This window comes from Scatophagus argus, chromosome 11, assembly GCF_020382885.2.
Source record: "Scatophagus argus isolate fScaArg1 chromosome 11, fScaArg1.pri, whole genome shotgun sequence".
Classification (NCBI taxonomy): Eukaryota; Metazoa; Chordata; class Actinopteri; family Scatophagidae; genus Scatophagus; species Scatophagus argus.
Window position 1 is genome coordinate 23,453,394 of NC_058503.1, and position 19,749 is coordinate 23,473,142.

General features: G+C 49.0%; 1 protein-coding gene across 4 annotated transcripts in view; it reads right to left on the reverse strand.

Annotated features, from left to right (window-relative positions):
• enox1 (ecto-NOX disulfide-thiol exchanger 1) overlaps positions 1 to 19,749 on the reverse strand; it is a 64,580-nt gene continuing 44,831 nt past the window's right edge. For all 4 annotated transcript variants that reach the window (XM_046403638.1, XM_046403635.1, XM_046403639.1 and 1 more), the window contains 12 exons: positions 18,961 to 19,128; positions 18,552 to 18,758; positions 18,165 to 18,398; positions 14,995 to 15,207; positions 11,427 to 11,533; positions 9,377 to 9,494; positions 8,168 to 8,379; positions 7,073 to 7,180; positions 6,335 to 6,391; positions 5,275 to 5,374; positions 2,677 to 2,762; positions 1 to 2,244 (listed from right to left, as the gene is read on the reverse strand). In XM_046403638.1, coding sequence (XP_046259594.1) covers positions 2,113 to 2,244; positions 2,677 to 2,762; positions 5,275 to 5,374; positions 6,335 to 6,391; positions 7,073 to 7,180; positions 8,168 to 8,379; positions 9,377 to 9,494; positions 11,427 to 11,533; positions 14,995 to 15,207; positions 18,165 to 18,398; positions 18,552 to 18,758; positions 18,961 to 19,128 — 1,742 coding nt within the window. In that variant the 3' untranslated portion in view covers positions 1 to 2,112. The remainder of the gene's footprint in view (positions 2,245 to 2,676; positions 2,763 to 5,274; positions 5,375 to 6,334; positions 6,392 to 7,072; positions 7,181 to 8,167; positions 8,380 to 9,376; positions 9,495 to 11,426; positions 11,534 to 14,994; positions 15,208 to 18,164; positions 18,399 to 18,551; positions 18,759 to 18,960; positions 19,129 to 19,749) is intronic.

The window sequence follows — 19,749 nt, forward strand, 5'->3', positions numbered from 1 at the left end:
CTTCAGCCACAGCTCAGGTGGAGTCAGGACTCAAACGCCAACAAGTGCAGTCTGGTCACAAAGTCACTACTCGTCTCTGCTAACAACAACTTTATTTAAATAATAAAAACAAATGTACACATACAGCATTGTGGTCTTTAGAAACACAAAATACAGGACATGAATAATTCAGTGGCGTCTCCTCCTCTTCAGCATCTTCATCGCCGCAGTCCGACCTTCTTCATCCTCACTCTTCACTCCATTCTGAGGGGAAAACTCGTTGCTAACTCTTATAGAAAAGAAGTATACTTTAAAAAAGGACACAGTCATCTTTCTGCCATCTTATTTATGTCAAGGTCAAGAGGTCAACCGGTTTTTTAATTCAGCTGTTTAAATACAGTATATAACTTATGACTTAAATAAATTATGTAGAAGTATGGAAGCGATCCCTCCCCCAGATGTTCTCCTGTTCCCCCCTCAGTTCACGTCTCTGCAGGAGGCCCGAGCAGAAACCACGTGGGTCCGCTTGTTTCTAACACTGCAGTGGTTTCCCTCCATTGACTTCATCCACACCAAATCCGACCCTCACGCCAGTCGAACAGTAACAGCTGTGCTAGCATGCGTAGCTAAATCCAGCTGCTCGAGAGTGAACAGTCTGATCGGACTACAGACAGTCACACTGGATCACCTGCTGCAGCGTTTCCTGTCAGCACTTCCTGTGTGAATGCATCTGAACCCAGCACGGAATGGTGGACTCCGCCACTAACAGATATAATTACACAATATTAATGCTTTTAATACAACTAGCACAGCTGTCGTATCAAAAACAGTTTGATTTTGCACAGACCGTAAGTATTTGAAGTATTATAGCCACCAAAGTACCAGCGGCTGAATACTGCGTACTGTACATCAGAAATGTGCAGAGCTCCTGACATCGGAACAGAAAGTATAGAAGGTAAACTGATTCTGCTGCTCCAGTATCAGCTCGTCAAACTGCATTTTATTGTGACTGTTGCAGCATGTGGACTCTGGTTCCCTGAGGATATTTGACTCGACTGGTAAATCTCACCAGCCCTTTCAAGCTCCCATGAAGCTGTACTTTTATGAGTTTCCTGTCCAACAGAGGCCAGTTTGACAGACGGTCCTGATGTGGTTTGGGTCTTGGCACCTCGAAGAAGCGATCTGTCCATCAGGAAACTCAAGAGTTTAGGCAGAGCGAAAACCAGAAAATATTTTCTCCATAAAATGTGATCCAGTTCCCCCAAAATCAGTGAATAAAGAAATGAGCGTGTCTTTGTAGGGTCATCAGCGAGGCCCCAGAATCCTGCTCTGTCGCTGTGGGTCGGGTACTGATGTATCAGTGAGCACAAACTGTCATATCTTTCTGATGTCATGGGACTTTAAGCTGCATTCCTTTCTGGTTTCATTTGTAACTCATTACAACACTTTCCATGTTTTGCTATGTTTATGTTATTTTTCTTCTGCACGTTAGTGTTTTTAACTTTTGTATTTATGGCCTTTAGTGTATTTCTAACAGCTTTACTGTTAGCATGTTGTGTTTGATGTTGTCCTGTCTCAGGAGCTCAGCAAAAGGTTTCTGTTCAGGATTTTGATGCCATGTTTGGTTTTATCTGATGTTTGCTTGTGTCCAAACAAACCCTGCAAGGTGGATCTGATCCCGCCCAGTCTGTGGCCAAAACCGGCAACCAACAGTCCATCTTGTCGATAAATGAAGCAAAGTTTGGCATGAAATTTAGCTTTAGAACCAAACACGTAAAGGATCAGCTTTGGTATAACTCTCACACTCCAAAGACAACCGAGGACCACGACTGAGTTCAAACCAAAGAGACTCGGGTTTGAGACCCTCTTAGTCAACAAACTGGAGACTGAATGTCCTGCTGCAGGCAAAGTCCTTTCTGTCCTGTACTTTGTCCTTTCTGAGGTCTGAACGTCCGTCTCTCCCACAGTTTCCAGTGTCTGCTTGAGTGAACATCATCATTCGACACACTGCACACACACACACACGTACACGCACACACACACACACACACACACACACACACACTAAAGTCGGAGGTGTCTTGTGCGTCTGTTCAGTGTGTCTTCTCAGTGTGTGTGCGCGTTCTCCACGCGTCACGCTGAACCCAGACTGTCAAAACCACAGAACTTCCATCGTTTCTCCAAAGTCGCGCCGACGCCACTCAGCTCCTGCCTGAACATACTGGGCAGACGGACCATAAGACGCTCCAGCTCCCCCGCCGACACCTGAGAGGACAGACAGAGAGGACAGAGACAGACAGACGGAGTAAGAAGAAATCAGACCGTCAATATGAGCTCAAGATGATCACGTAAAAACTACGGTGGCCCTGAGAGCTCAACACTCAGCTGAGGAAAGCAGCACAGAGGACACGAGAAAAGGTTTCCAGGGGACACTAGAAAGTGTTGAACACAGGAGTGACCTGTTGGATGTTCTGGTCGCGTCTCCTCTGTGCTGCTGCAGCGTTTCTGCATTTGATTGGCCGCTTGTTCTCTCACTTTGCATGTTTTTCCTAACTGCTGTTTACTGCTAATAGGCTAATTAGCACGCTAACACAGTGAACTGATATGATGAACGTTCTTGTTAAACATGTGCATGTTAGCGCAGACGCCGTGCGTTGTCAGTTTGAAGGTGAGCGAACGCCGTGTGTCCGTCCTCACCTTTGAATCCAGTCTCTGTATGTAGGACCACAGATACTCAAGGTTAGCCCCAAACGGGTGGACGTGCAGGAAGGTCGATATGATGCCTGCAGAGAAGAAGAGAGCTCATCAGACACACTGAGGGCAGGACGGACGCTGAGGGGACGCTGAGGGTCAGACGCGGTGAGACAAAGAGACAGTCAGAGAGTCAAAGGCTACAATTAAAACTATCATTAACGGTGAGTATCCAGCAGTCCACCACGATGCTGCTGAAAACAATTTGATTTAACGTTCTGCAGTATTTTCCATCAGTATCCAGGACATGTGAAGCTAATGAAGCCACTGGGCTGGAAGCTCAGCGTGAAGGTTCAGCCGGTCCTCATGAAGAGACGCACAGGAAACGCTCTCGGCTTGATTACTTCTGAGAGGCCCTGCAAACGTAGGCAGCCATGCAGAGGGACTGGGGCTGAGGGGGGAGGCGGGGGAGTAACAGAACAGAGTGGCGTCCCCCGGAAGACCCGGCACAGCCAATATTTATTTCCTTGATTTATGTGGCGAAACGCTGGCAATTACAGACGGGCCTGATTCAATTCCTTCAGCCAGACCTGATCACATGGAAGAGAAGCCACCAGAGGAGGACTGCAGGGTGTGTGTGTGTGAGAGAGAGAGAGTGTGTGTGTGTGTGTGAGAGAGAGTGTGAGAGAGAGTGTGTGTGTGTGTGTGAGAGAGAGAGAGAGAGAGTGTGTGTGTGTGTGTGAGACAGAGAGTGTGTGTGTGAGAGTGTGAGTGTGAGAGTGTGAGTGTGTGAGTGTGCGTGAGAGTGTGAGAGTGCGTGAGAGTGCGTGTGTGCAGTTCCAGACTGTGTGGTTGTGGTTTTGTGGCTCTGACAGGTGTGGGATGTGGGAGGGACTTCGATCGTGTGGTCTTGATGAGAAAGCGGACTTCAGGAAGTTCCAGTGATGAAGGTCCAGCGTCAGTCTGAGCTGCAGTGAGGGAACCTGACTGATACACGCAGCAATACGAAGCTGAAACGAACACACGAATTAAATCTGACGATAACATTTAGAAAACGACGTGTGAACGCCTGCTGCGTGCCGCCATCGTCTGACCTGCATGAGCTCACCTGACTGAAGTCATGGAACCACAAACGTCACAGCTGGGTGCCTGGCGTCTCAGTTTGGACTGATCTGTTTGTGTTTCCTTTGAGTGCACATCCTGACATCACATCCTGTCAGACAACTGGGACAGGAAGCCTTTGACTGGCTCACGTCAGTCTCCTGACTCCTGTCTCCTGTCTCCTGCCTGTGCTCTGCCGGCCCACGCGACGCACCTCCCCCTGAGCAGAGGATTGTGGGTCGGACGAGCCAGAGAAGCAGACCGGCGCTCTGGACAGGATATGCACTGGAACATACTGAGCCTTGCTTCCTGAGGACCCTGACAGACAGCTGCTGCTTCACTGTGGCGAGCGCAGAGCAACACGTGGAGGCAGAAACTACACACTCCATTTAAGAGACCACGATCTCCATCTGTGTGTGTGTGTGTGTGTGTGTGTGTGTCTATGAGCCTCATTTGACTGCAGGTGAAAACTGGCCGCATTCCAAATGTTTTCTGTCCTGTGAATGAAGGTCTGAGCAGCAGCAGCAGCAGATTACAGGCCTCCTCTCTCCTTCACACTCGGGTTTTCTTGGCTCTGCTAAGGGAGATAAATGTGCTGCTGCTGCTGCTCAGCTCTGGACGAAGCAGCAGCAGCTTCACCGCAAATAACCCGCGTCAGCCTGCGCTTCGGCGTGCAGGACGACCATTAATGTGGCAGAGACGAATTCAGTCCAGCTGCACAGAGGACAGACAGACGCCACAGAGAGAGACAGACACATCCAGGCTCCTCTGAGGGGGAAGGTTTCAGTCTGCTCCATGTGAACCCCACACAGCAGGCGGCGTGAACACGATGGCAGCAGAACGTGAGCTGAGCGTGCTCACTCGTCTTTAACTTTACGCCAACAAACACTCGGAGAGGCCCGGCGGGCGCTGAGCTCAGCCCGCAGGGAACACACGGCAATCAGTCCGTGATGTCTCCACACCAGGCGTGAACGGCTCCGCCCACACGGGTGCTCTGCAAATTAAATCTGGTGTAACAGCCGTCAGTGAGCTCCACTCAAAGATTTCATAATCCCAGTATGTGCATAATCCAGCTGGAGATTTGTGCTGGAAGACTTCCTGGACGCAGCAGAGGCTGGAGACAAAAAGTTCCTCCAAATTAAATCCACATCAGCAGAAAGCGGCACAGCCAGCAGGACACAAACCAACAGCTCCAGAACCAGAACCAGAAACCACGGCCGAGTCGGTGGGAAGACTGAACGGACACATGGCACAGACCCTGACCACGTTAAGGGACTGGAACCGGGTGTGGAGACGCGTGCTTTGACGCCAGAGGAGAGCCAGGACAGACAGCCGGAGCTGAGTGACACCAGCTGCGTCCCACATCACTTTAGGACAACACGGGACAGACGTTAATACACACTCAGTGGGACAAAAGTGTAGCTACGTACTTTTACTCAAGTACTTATATGCTCCTTGAATATTTTGATTTTAAACAACTTAATACATCAAAGTGCTGCTCACCCAGAAGCAGGGCCTCCTTCTCTGAGGCCACACCTCCCCTCAGCAGCTCAGTCCTCCTGTCTCTGCTGTGGTACAGCGAAGGGACACACCCGTTCATCCCCTGTGGACGGACACACACACACACACACAGGAGAACAGAGTCTGACAAGCTGCTATACACACCCACAAACCCACACTCTGATGCATTCAAGTAACACAGTATATTTACTCCAGTACTGAGGTACTTGTACTGTACTTGAGTAATACTACTTTCTGCTGCTTTCTGCTCCACCACGATGTCCTTTCAAATTAAAATTCACATTAAAGCATGTGAGTTTATACAACAGTTTAAATCAGTGTTTGTCCTGTGATTTTACTACACGGAGCTGACAGTACTTCTACAGTACTCCTGTTCTTTTACTACTGACACTCTAACTACCTGAAGCCAATAATACTACACTGTATTAATGGTACTTTTACTTAAGTACAGGATCTGAGTACTTCTTCCATTTCTGGATCACAGTAACACAAGAATAGCTCGAAGGACAAACAAACAAACATTAAATATACATACAGTATGCACACACACACACACACACACACACACAGAAGCAAAACATCATCATTTAATAAAAAGCATCGTATCTCCACTCAGATGGTTTCCAGGGTTTCCAGTGAAAGGGGGTCGGCTCAGTGCAGCAGGTTCCAGGCCTTCAGTCCTCCTGGCGTCAGCTTCCAGTTCAGCAGGTTTGGGGTTAAAAGTCCACCTGCCATCGTGTGTGTGTGTGTGTGTGTGTGTGTGTGTGTGTGTGTGTGTGGACTGTGGGACACTGCAATAAGAGGCCTGAACTCTGTCTGTGATGCTGCTATACTTTGTCTGTACTGCGTGGACGTTTTCACAGAGCTTCAGAACTGATGTTCAGCGAGTACCGAAGAACCACATTAACAGTCCTGGTCAGGATTTGTCACAAGGTCTGAGACGGTTCAGGACGCGGACACGAGGCCAGAGCTTCGCTCTTGTATGGACAGGAAATTTCCTGTCCCCTGGTGTGTTCTCATTGGTCCACGGCTCAGTTCTTACCTGTTCATGCAGGTCTCCGTTGGTTCCGTCCACAGCCTCCACGTTACTGTGACGCAGCTGAGGAGACAGAGACAGAAGAGGACATGTAAGAAAGCCTGTGTTTTCTAGATGCTGTCGGAGGAGAAGACGGCGAGTCGGTCCGTGTCACGTCGGTCCGGACTAAGGAGAAGTAGTCTTGTAGTCCACTTCCTGTTCATTCAAACAGCAGACATGAAGTCACAGTGCTGACTGGCTGGTCGCTGACTGTTTGCCTGATCTCAGATCAGTCCTATGAACAAAAGTTACCACAGGGGGACGCACGCGCACACACACACACACACACACACACACAGTCTCTCACACACACACGCTCACACACCCCTCAGGTCAAACTGCTCACCTCTCAGCAGGAGAACACAGTAAAACATCCTCTCAGATCTGTTGCCATGGCAGCCCTCCTGTCCTTCAAACCCTCTTCATCCCTCATCATGTTCAACCTGTGTGTGTGTGTGTGTGTGTGTGTGTGTGTGTGTGTGTGTGTCTCCTCATACAGACTATCACAGAAGAGACACTGGAAAACACTCACAACAGAACATGAGCCCTGAGCCACACGTTCTCTGTGTGAAATGCTGCTTCCTGTCTGTGTCGTGGTGGGCGTGGCCTCCCTGCTGTGGGTGTGTGTTAGGACCCTGACACACTAAACCAAGGCTACACGGCCTGAGGACACCGTGGACCTCGTGCCAGAGGGAGCACACACACCTTGTCCCGCAGGGCGAGCACCTCCCCTTCCAGGTAACGATGCTCCTCCTTTGCCTGCTCCAGCTCCGCCTCCTTACTCTGCAGCGTCTCCTGCAGGCTCAGGAGTTGCTGGAAGACAAACACACACACACACACACGTGAATCTCAGGTGCGTCCTGATGAATGAGTTACTGAGCTGACAGGTGCACACCTGAACGCAGGAGGGACAAGCTGCTCCTGTGACGTGAACGCAGCGTGAAGGCGTTCGCTGCTCACATTAAACACCATCACGTGTGTGTTTCCACCTTTTCATGATGTCATCTCATCAAAAAACTGTTAACAGGTACGTAATGTAAATATTTATTTAACAAAAACACTTTTTATTTTTTTTGTCGCAGCCGCTCGGTGGTGATGAAGGAAGAAAAACAACAACAGGTGACAAACGAGAAGCGACAGCAGGGTGACGTTCACACACACCGTCAGAAGACAAGTAAGCAACACATTCACTACAAGCCAGCAGGGAGGGTGAGTGTGTGTGAGTGTGTGAGTGTGAGTGAGTGAGTGTGTGAGTGTATGCGTGTGTGTGAGAGTGTGTGTGTGTGTGTGTGTGTGTGTGTGTGAGTGTGTGTGAATGTGTGTGAGTGTGTGTGAGTGTGTGAGTGTGTGAGTGTGTGTGAGTGAGTGTGTGAGAGTGTGTGTGAGTGTGTGTGCTGGCGGTTGTCTCTAATGTGCCTTGTTTCATCAGTGCTGTCAGTTTAGATAGAGAAAGACAGGAAGTCGAGTTGAATCAGGCCAAGTCGTGGCAAACGAGCTCCGTGTTCTGACAAAGCTTTCTGTGCCGGTTTATGAAACCAGTGGAGCAAAGGATCATGGGAGACCTCTGAGTCAGCAGTGAGAAAGGCAGTTTGTTGGGGAGAGTAAAGTCAAGTCAGTTTAATAACCAAACACCACGAACGACGAGATCCGCCTCTCAGGTCCTGGAACAGCACTGGCACGCGATTTGTTTTCCTCTGAGCATCACATGGACGGCAGCCCGCTGCCCACGCGGGCGTTAAAACAAACGCACCCTCTGTGACGAAACCACCTGAAGCTCAGGCTAACAGGGCAGAGACCCACCTGCTGCATGTTGTGCATACTCTGCTGCAGCAGCTGGATCTGAGCCTCCGGAGTGTGTGTGTGCGACTGCGTTGGTGTGTGTTCCTCATCTGCTCGGCTGCTTTTGCTCTGCTCCTTCCTCAGGAGCTCCACTTCGTTCCTGTAGGCGTCCAGCTGCCAGCGCAGGGAGTCGTTCTCCTCCTTCAGAGACGCCTGAGCCGCATCATACACTCCTGCAGGAGAGGAGGAGGAAGTGAAGAGGAGGAGGAAGAGAGGAGGAGGAGGGGAGGAGGGGGAGGAAGTGAAGAGGAGGAGGAGGAGAGGAGGAGAGGAGGAGAAGAGGACGAGGAGGAGGAGGAGGGGGAGGAAGTGAAGAGGAGGAGGAGGAGGAGGAGGAGCAGGAGAGGAGGAGGAAGTGAAGAGGAGGGGGAGGAGGAGAGGAGGAGAGGAGGAGGAGGGGGAGAGGAGGAGAGGAGGAGAGGAGGAGGAGGAGGAGGAGGAGGAGAAGGAGGGGAGGAGGGGGAGAGGAGGAGAGGAGGAGAGGAGGAGGAGGAAGTGAAGAGGAAGAGGAGGAGAGGAGGAGAGGAGGAGGAGGAAGTGAAGAGGAGGAGGAGGAGAGGAGGAGAGGAGGAGAAGAGGACGAGGAGGAGGAGGAGGGGGAGGAAGTGAAGAGGAGGAGGAGGAGGAGGAGGAGCAGGAGAGGAGGAGGAAGTGAAGAGGAGGGGGAGGAGGAGAGGAGGAGAGGAGGAGGAGGGGGAGGGGAGGAGGGGGAGGAAGTGAAGAGGAGGAGGAGGAGAGGAGGAGGAGCAGGAGAGGAGGAGGGGGAGGAAGTGAAGAGGAGGAGGAGGAGAGGAGGAGCAGGAGGAGGAGAGGAGGAGAGGAGGGGAGGAGGAAGTGAAGAGGAGGGGGAGGAGGAGAGGAGGAGAGGAGGAGGAGGGGGAGGAGGAGGAGGAGGAGAGGAGGAGAGGAGGAGGAAGTGAAGAGGAGGGGGAGGAGGAGAGGAGGAGAGGAGGAGGAGAGGATGAGCAGGATGAGGGCCAGAGGAGGAGAGGAGGAGGAAATTGAAAGCTTCTGAGAAGATGTTAAAGTTTGATGAGTCAGTTTGTCGCCGTGACAACAGAGAGACTCCATCAGTCTGCAGCTGACAGGAAACAAACATGTTTAAAGCCAAGCCCAAAGGCAGCTGGTTTATCCAGACCACATCGTGGCGGCTCTGACCGATTCACTCACCGTTTTCTCCAAGCCGCATCCTCTTGGAGGGACTTTCCTCCGAGTCGTCGTCCGACATCTCCATCTCCTCCTCCCGTCTGATGCCCATGATCTCCTCACTGTGGGCGTTTCTCAGCTCCTGAAACATCCCGACCGGCAGACACACAGAGTGCAGCCGCTGCCATGTTTACCACACGTCATCAGGGACAAAAAGCATTTGAACTGGCAGGCCGTCTGCGCTGAGCGTAAAGCAGCTTAACTGGCTGACTGACGGTTCGGCTCGAGTTACACACTTTTATTGCTTCATTCTGATAAAATATTTTACAAACTGGTTGCACACCTGGCAGGCCAACCTCCTCATTTATTCACTGTTTTTGGGAATGTAAATTTAGCTTCTGTCCCATGCTGTGGCATTTCAATGCATCCATAAAGAAATGCACTTCCTCACACTGAACACTAGGGGGCGAACATTCATAATTAGGACACAAAATAAAAGTTTGAGGAAACGAGGTGTTATACTTGTTAATTGTTCTTCTGGAATTAGCTGCAAGACGCTGAAGCACTAAACAACTTTAATTTCTGTACTTTTATGCGCAAAATGAACGGAACATTCGTCTCTACAGGGAATTCAATAAACCTCTCAAACCAAACCAAAAAGGTGAATCTGCATTCAGGCCAAACTCCGACCAGAACAAACCTCCAACTAAAACCACAGACCACGTCATCTGTCCGTGTCGTCTGCATCCCTGCTGCTGCGGCCCCTGGCGTACGGCGGCCATCTTTATTATCTCTTCTTTTGTCAGCTGGGATTCCAAAGCACAAACGTGCTGACTTCCACAGAGCAGAAACCAGCAGCGAGCTGGCGTACAGTTAGCAGAGCTGTAGAGATATGCAGACTTACCACAGAGACTAGCCATTAAAAGGTTGGGCTTTCACAGTGGGACTGCTGCATGCTGGTCTCACCAGGTGTGCTGAGGGCCAATCACTGTCTCTTACCTCTTTTTCAATCAGAAATATTATAAATAATGACACTGAGCTGGTTTGGACGAAGCCTCCCTGGTAGTTAAGTGTAACTAACTGGACTGATTTTGTCTATGGAAGATTCAAAACGCAGATATAAAAACAAATCAAACATCATTATTATTTTCTTTTGATTTGTCTGTTTTTTTTATTGTGCCACAAATAAATCTAATTACAATCTACGCAGGCGGTTTTTTGATGCAGCTCTTTGATCTGTACAGCTCTGACAGCTGATTTTATTTTTCTAGATTGGCTTTGAAAGTATGTATGGAGGCCCAGAGTGGCCATAGAGAGACAAATATATTTATCGAGCCTGCGTTTTACTACATCAAAACATGGCAACAAACTGTAATTTGCGTGCACACAATCGCATTTCAAGCACTAAAGGCAGTAAAACGAGGCCTCGGTATAAAACGCTTGGTCTTCGCGGCCACTCCGGGCCTCCGCTGGGATGTGTCTCAGCTCCGAAAGGTTAACGACAGGTGAGTTTACTGTTGGCAGGGCTGTGCTGCCCTCTGCTGGACAACTCTGGAGAACAAAAACAGCTCATTCAGCTGTTCAGACCAGAGGTGAGGAATACTTTTCCTTCCTAACATGTTTTTAACTGGAAGCAACGTAGCCATGCTCCCACACATCGACAAAACTAAACTCCTGGAGGAGCAACAGGCTGAAAATGGACAGATCCTCAACATTCTCACGTTTAGACTTGTTATCTGGGTTTGATGAATAATTGAACAGAGACTTAACCCTGGAAATCACTGTTGCCATAGCAGCGCCTCACACTTTCGAGGAGGCGTCAGATCTTTGCCTCACATGTGGGCTGCGGGGAGAAAGAGAATGTTTGGGCTCAGACGATCAGAGGCCGAGTCCGTCTGTCTGTCTGTCTGTCTGACTGTCTGTCTGTGAGGGCGAAGCCTCCAGAAGAAAACAACAACGAGGGCACTGAACAGTCGTACAGAGCTGCCTGTCGGCGCCCTCCTGGGGAAACGAGAGCAGAGAAGAAGAAAGCAGCGGGCTGGGGTGGGAGGAGAGAAGAAGAAGGTGTACCAACCTCACACTGCTTGCGCCAAATGTCTATGTTCTTGCGCTGTGCTTTTGAGAAATGGTCCCATGCCTTTTGCCTGGTGGCGGCGGTGAAAACGGCGGTGATCTGCTCGACTTTGGGGTGGACAGGGAGGAGGAGGAGGAGGAGGAGGAGGAGGAGGGTTAAGACAAAACAAGCCGTTTATGTAGCGTTGTAGCACTGACTGAGGCTCGTACAGCAGACAGAGGAGAGACCGTGGACACACACTGACCTTCCTGCCACATTAAAGGAACAGTTCGCTCCAAAATCAAAATGCTGTCATCATTTGCTCAGCTCGAAAAGGTTCAGACTGAAGACGACTCGATCAGAGTTATCTGCTGATGAATGTGTGACAGCTGCTAAAGCCACACCATCCGATTCTGATCCTGAAGGTCCTGCCTCCAAACTGTTGGATGAACAAACGTGGGGAGGAACCGCTGCTGTCACTGATTGATCGATCGATTGGTTTCTCTCTGGCGTTGTTCAACCTGTTTGTTGTATGTGCTTTATGATGTAAAACAGAGGACAGACAGCCAGTGAGATGCTGGAGATTTACATGTTGTCTTTCATTTCTGAATTATTTCCTGTCAGTGTCAGTCTCAGCGAGAAAAGTCTTGAAGAAACTTAATTTAAAAGCCTTGATAAAGAACTTTTACATTCTGCTGCAGTCGCTGATGAGTTCATGTACTTTCAGGGTCCCTTCTGTTGCTTCCTCCCAGAGGACACATTGTCACTGCAGCACACTGATATTCATCATCCTATCTGGTCAACAAAGTCAGTTTTTGTTTTGTTAATCTGAGGCCTAACACTCATTTGAATGTTAAGAAAAGATGTCGGGCTGTGGCTTCATACTTTGACTGATTTGTGCTCCACTGAGCTGAACTGAACACAACCGAACGAACAATTTGATGAGCAGCCGATCATCTCAGACGTCAGCAGAGTCGAGCCTCACTGAGCACATGATGACAGATTGTGGAGTCAAAGTCGCCAACAACTCCTCTGCACAATAAATACACAAAATGAAATCACTGAGCTGAATTCAAAAGAAGCTAAACATTATTAAATAAACAGAACTTTGTGCGGTTTGGACGAAAATGGAGGCAGTATGAGTGATGTGATAAACCTGAAGAGTGAGGTGGTAAACGACAGATCTGATTGGTCCTCAAATAAAACAAGGTGTGTCATGTGATCGGGTCTCTCTCCTGTTCAGTGCTCTGTACTTACATCACCTGCAGCTTCACTTCCTTCAGGACTGACAAAGGCAGCATTTATTCAGAATGGATGCAGGTTTTTAGAGCCCTCAGGTGTCTCAGGTAGAGCGTTTTAAAGTCATACATTCTGTATTAAAATGCTGCCTTTCAAAGCAAAGCTCTGCTCACATTTTTCCTTCAAAGCTGACCGAACGTGAAGCAAACCGACTCATTTCAAACAACCCGTGTGGTGCCTGAGCTGTGGACAGACAACAACAAAGACGGACAGCGTGTCACTCACCTCTCTGACTCAGCGCTGCTTCACGTCTTGACTGGCACAAACCTCCTCTTTATTCTGCCTCGTTAAACTGCCTTAAGCGATACGTCCATAAATGAGACTCATCGGCGACTCGTTCAGACTCCTGAAGCTCCTGCTTTCAGCTCTCGAGTATCTTCACATTCACACTTACAAACCGTAAGATTTCTCCAGGGGTTTTGATATTTTGCAGTTTTATCTACTGTAAACTGCATTTTATTGTGTTGTTTCATGACTGCATTTCTTGGTTTTACTTGTGTTCTGATTTTCTTTCTTCACTCTGAAGCGTTGTTAAGAAACACGCTATACAAATACAGTTAAAGGTTATTATTGTATAAAACTGTTTCAAGGTGAAGAAAGTGGAGCATTTAGCAGCTAGAAAGATAAAAGTGTTTCTCAGGAGTCGGTGGAGACCAAATCAGAACTCAAAGCAGAGTAAATATTGGACGAAACAACACAAAAATCACTTAATGCAGCTTTAGGTGTGAAGATGCTGCGAGGTGACAGCGAGCGAGTGATCTGATGTGAGTGTGTTTCTGAAGCGTCCTCACACTGACCTAATCACCGGCGCACAGTGAGCTGAAGATGATGGAGCTGATGCTGATGGGGGAGTGTTGTCATGGAGACTGGGCTGAGATCCGTGCAGAGTAAATGAGTTGCATCGAGGCAGCCTTTAAAGTGGATGTGGTGAAAATGGCTTCACGGTCTGCACTTCCATGACTGAACCACACAACCCGACCAGGAAATCAGCCTCCCTGATGCTGGGAACCTCACAAACGCTGCTCCTGCTCACATGGACCAAAGCTGACTCATTTAGCAGCAAACACAGAAAACTTCAGAGACACTGGCCTGAAATTCACTTCAGTTTCAGTGTTATTGTTTATTCTCATTTCCAGCTCTCACACACATTCATTTCCCAGTTTATGACGTCCACTGAGCTGAAACTAATGCAGTCAACAGTCCTGCAATAAATCCTCCTCCATGAGGGTGGTCTGTGCTGCGTGATACTTCAGGAAAGAATCTGAATTCTTCTGACACCACTTTGTAAGTTCAACAGCACTACAAAGTAATGAGTCTGACGGAGTTCAATTGGTGGACTCAGTCCTGACAGACTGTGTTCAGCTTCAGTCCTGTGTCAGGCTCAGCCCTGACAGACTGTGTTCAGGTTCAGTCCTGTGTTCAGGCTTAGTCCTGACAGACTGTGTTCAGGCTCGGTCCTGACAGGCTGTGTTCAGGTTCAGTCCTGTGTTCAGGCTTAGTCCTGACAGACTGTGTTCAGGTTCAGTCCTGTGTTCAGGCTTAGTCCTGACAGACTGTGTTCAGGTTTAGTCCTGACGGACTGTGTTCAGGCTCGGTCCTGACAGGCTGTGTTCAGGTTCAGTCCTGTGTTCAGGCTTAGTCCTGACAGACTGTGTTCAGGTTCAGTCCTGTGTTCAGGTTTAGTCCTGACAGACTGTGTTCAGGTTCAGTCCTGTGTTCAGGCCCAGTCCTGTGTTCAGGCTCAGTCCTGACAGACTGTGTTCAGGTTCAGTCCTGTGTTCAGGCTTAGTCCTGACAGACTGTGTTCAGGCTCAGTCCTGACAGACTGGGTTCAGGTTCAGTCCTGTGTTCAGGTTTAAGCCTGACAGCCTGTGTTCAGGTTTAGTCCTGTGTTCAGGCCCAGTCCTGTGTTCAGGCTCAGTCCTGACAGACTGTGTTCAGGCTCAGTCCTGACAGACTGTGTTCAGGTTCAGTCCTGTGTTCAGGCTTAGTCCTGACAGACTGTGTTCAGGTTCAGTCCTGTGTTCAGGTTCAGTCCTGTCAGACTGTGGTGAGGACAGGATTTAAATCAGAACTGATTAAAATAACATAATGTAGTTAATGTAAATGTTGATCTAATGTGGTAAAGTTTTATTAAAAACACACAGCAGATGAGATGTGATAATACCTGCAGCCCGTCCTGAAGCTTCCTCCTCTGACGACCTGAACTTACCTGCTCAGTGGAGGTGCTGACAGCGACGATTTCCCACCGTACGAACTGTATGTGTTTGAAAAGAGAATGTGTTCTTACACTGTGTTAATATGGCCACCAGGGCGTTCTTGAAGGTCTCTTTGGCGCGCTCCATCTCCTCCTCGTGCTGAGCTTTCTCACTCATCAGCCTCCGAACGTGGCTGTTGGCCGACTGGATCATGGAGTAGAAGTGATTGGCGGTCCGGCGGCTGACTTCGCCTCGATCGATCCAGGTGAACAGCACCGCCGTGGCCTCGCTGAACTTATGGTCATCTGTTGGAAAATGGGGTGTGTGAGAAGCGTGAGAGTCTTGAAAAGAGCTACAAGTAAAGAACTTCCTGTTTGATGCAGCGTCACTTCAGACAGTGACTGAACAGCGCGATGTGAGAAGCATTTCATGGGACCTTTAACATTCAGTCAGGCTAAACAAACAACCGAGCAGCTCGTGAGGATTAAATTCCTCCTCCTGGGCCGTTCGCTCTGCATGGCTCTGTGAATCAGCCACAGCCACTGAACACAAAAGGCATTTTTGATTTTCAACTTTTCAACCAAAAGCGGGAGCCGCATTCAGTCTCAGTCATAAAACGTCCCGGCGGGCCTCCTTCGTTCTCCTCCATTTGAATAATAATTGAAGGGAGCCACGGAGCCGCGGACGGCGGCAGAACAGAGTGAATTAGAGAGCGTTTAATGAGCTCAACACAACCTGTGAGAAGACACTTTCCCCGCTCTGATAAAGCCCCATTCACACACAGCAGCAGATTACAGTCACATTACAGTGAGCACAATGAAGGAAAGCTGAACAGGGACGACTGAAGGAATAATAGAAATTTATTTCCCCTGCTGTCTGAAGTAAAGAATGAATTGAAAAAAAGGTTATTGAGAGAAGAAAAACATGCTTGTTTATGTTGGGCTTAGAGGATGGAAGAGGAAACGGCTCAGAGGCTCAGGTTTGGTTTGTGTGCAGTGGAGATGCAGAAGCAAATATGAACAAGTGAAGGCAACACGCTGCAGGCTTCCAACACACACACAGGTGGGAAAAAGCACGTTTATTACAGTTTAAACAGCAAGGTGTGGCGACGGAGGAGGGTGAAGGAGAATTAATGCTGGCACTGGACGTTTCTACAAATCAGTAATGTGTTCAAACTTAACATTTCAGTTTTCGGTTTAACACTGACAGTGCTGTGTCTGGGGTCTGGTAAGGTTTAGCCACTGAAACACTTGGTTAGGCTGAGGAAAAAAATACGTTTTGCCTCACAAACACCCAATTTTGTGCAGAAAGAAAATCTTCTGGTGTCTCCTAAAACATCTGAGCTGAAAGACTTGTGGGTTGGTTGAAGTGGACTCCATCAGTGGCCTCGCCCAGGTGTCACGTCTTACACATGAATGTAAATGTGATGCGACTCATTGCACTGAATCGTAAAAGCTGAACCGAAACCTGATCTGAAAAACTCAAATGGTTCGTCTGACTGTTTCATAAGACGGACAGAAAAGCGTGAACGTCTGACCGGTTTGACTCACAGGTATTCAGACTGTCTGTACTGTTGCATGGTGTTTCTCGTGGCGATATGTCTGCTGGTAAAGTGTTGCCCGGCAACAGGTCACCAATGAGAAACCACAGTGACCTGTTGGAGTTGGTTGAGCTGGAGCTCATTTTGACTGCAGCTGACGATTCATCTGCTGATTATTTCCTCCATGAATCCGCTGACCGTCTGCTTATTAATGATAAAACATCAGATTTTACAAACTCATCGCGTGTTTTGTGTGTAAAAATCTTCAGCTGTCAGATTAATGTAGTGAAGTAGAAAGTAGAATATTTGACTGTGAGATGCAGTGAAGTAGAAAGGGGCATAAAGTACCTCAGATTTTCAGATAGCAGTGAAGTATTTCCACTGCAATTTGAAGTACTGTCTCTTTGTTTCATTGTGTTTTCATTCACACAGTCAAGGCTAAGAGCTTTCTGCAGTAAAACTGGAATATTTTCAGCCATGGAGATAAGAATAAGCCACAGCAGGAGGAGGAGGAGGAGGAGGAGTGACCTTCACACTCCTCCACAATAACATTTATCATCACTCGCTTCTGGCTCTTCCACCCATCTGCCAGTTCACTCCCATGTCTCATCTCCTTCCACCAAACTCTGCTTGAGATCAGGTGACAGACCTGAACCAGAGCCAGACCAGGTCCAAATCACAATGGGACTGAGCCTCTGTTCTGCATCGGCTTGGCTCACACACACTTATCTTTATATTTTTCTTAAGTGTTCATTTTAAATATTTTGTGCTATTTATACATGTGTCTGTTTTGTTATGCTTGCATAATGACAATAAAGACTCTTGAATCTTGAATCTTAAGCAAAGAAAAAAGTGTTTATGTTGCATCTTCACCTGCTTTCCATCAGCTTGGAGATACGGGCTAAGTTTTATATTTAAATGATCATCTTCCGCCTGTGGTCCAGTTGGTTGAAGAATGTTTGCTGGGAAAGCATTTGGGATCAGGTCTAACGATCCCTGGGCCTTCAGATTCTGTTTCCCTTCAGTCCATTTGGATTTATGCACGCTGGCATCAGACGGCTTTTCCACTGGTCTGACTCAGGTCAGGTCCAGCACTCGGGAGTCCAGCACGGACAGTACGACACGCTGCACGCTGAACGCAGCTGCTTCTGTGAGAATCTCACCTGCCTTTGACACCTGAGCAATTCATTCTCGTGATTGAGAACACGATGGTGCTCAGGGTCGCGGCGGCTTGGAAAATGAAAGCCTGCATGTACTGAAAGGCCCTGAGACAAGAGCACACGAAGCCAAACACCTGCTCAGGTGAACGTGACCGTTCCTCTTCAGGAGGACAGTCCAGGTGATTGGGAAATAAAGACTCAACTCATTTGTGCTCTGATCATCTGCTCCCATCAGAACCACCCAGCAGCTGGGCTGTTTGGGTCAGGATGACCAACATCAATAATTGTGCAGGTTCCTCAGCAATTCACTCGAAACTATCAGCAGGTATCACAGCAGGTCATCTCACACACACACACAGAACAGATGTGCTGACAACCAAACTTTTGATCTTTTTCAGATGTTGTCATGGTGACCTCTAATGATGTTGGACTAACAAAGGTCCGTTTTCCTTTTTCCTGCGTCTCTGTGGACGTGTTGCGAATCAGAGTGCAGCAAACAGAAACGTTTTTAAAGTTCTGCTGTCACATATTCACTCTTTCATGTCTGTCGGTCCGTCCTCACCTTTCAGCCTCTCTGCTAGCAGCGCCGCCTCGTGCTCAGAGTAGTGCACGATGGGCGGCGGAGACGGCGGGCGCAGTCGGTCTTCGTGGATCTTGCGGCGATGTCTTTCCTCTCTGGCCAGTAGGCGCTGTTTACACTCCCACTCATACAGGTCGTCTCTGGCCTGGGCAAAGTCCACGTGGATCCTGCCAGAGTCCTTCTTATCAGTGCTGGATCCGATACGCATCCGGTACCCTGAGAGAAAACGTGACAGGTGTTACGGGACTTTCCTACAGGAACTTGAGCACCTGAAACGTCACCTGTAGATTCACAGACACCAGGTGACGCAGAGACATGCACTGTGGTAACTGGCTTTAAGACGCACAGCGTGTTTGTGTGACCGCTCACCTGAAAGGTAAATCGCTTTGTCCACCATGAACTCCTCGCTGAAGCGGATGTGGCAGAAGTTCTTCTTGCTTTTGCGGATGGCGGTGATCTCTCCACACTGGTCGAACACCTCCCTGATGATTTCCTCTGTGGCGTTCTCCGGCAAACCTCCAACAAACACCGTCTTGCAGCCGGGGGGACGTTCCCGAGTCGATGGAGGGGGCAGGTCTGCAGAACACCCACATCATCATCATCATCATCATCATCATCATCATCATCACCTCCAAGACTAAATCCTCCACTTCTCCGGATGTGGGATTTATCAGAACAGAAAGCAGCTCGGGGGTCAAAGTGACATCAGAGCGAGCGCGACGCTTTCTGCACTGAGGTGTCGCAGAGTGACGGCAGTGCACAGTGAATGGGAGCTTACTGGGGTTCTGAGGGAACAGAGTGCAGCTCTTGCAGTGGATAATCTCCTTGATGACGGGCATGTCGGCCGGGACGGGCGGAGGAGGCACCAGGCTGATGCCGGCCATCATCGGGTTCATGGGTGCGATGAGGCCCAGCCCGGGGTCGAACCTCTGGATGCACAGAGAGTCTGCAGGACAGAATGAAACTGCAGTCACCAACCTGATCCTACAACACGCCTCCACCAGTAAACCCTACTGCAGGACTGTGAGCTCAGGGGACGGGGATCTGAATCTCCCAGTGAACTGGGCCAGCACACAAAGCTGCTGTGGTCCAGTGTGCAGCTGAGCACCGGACTGCAGGGGTGCAGACCCTTTCAGAGGGGGGCATGTGGGATCAGCCCATACAGGCTGTAAATTGAACATTTCTGCTGACAGGAGGACACTTTAATCACGGACAGACGACAGGAACTGTTGTTTTTCTTATTTTTCGGACTTAATGTGAACATTTAGAAGAGGATCGTATGTGTGCAGCGAGTCATCGTGACAGGAGCACGATGATCACATGTTAACCACACGACAGCAGGAGAAACTGGATGTGGACTTTATACGTCTGCTCCACCACATTCAGAGATACGCAGCGATCAGGTCGTTACGTTAGCGCTTAAACAAACCCCGAGAGGACGCGAGGAGCCGCCAGACGCAACATCTGGTCTCGTTCAGGTGCGAAGGCTCTGCTCACACCTCGGTGAGCCGACAGGTTCACATTAACTGTGACTAACGTTCCATCGTGCCCCCACACGGCTGCTTCA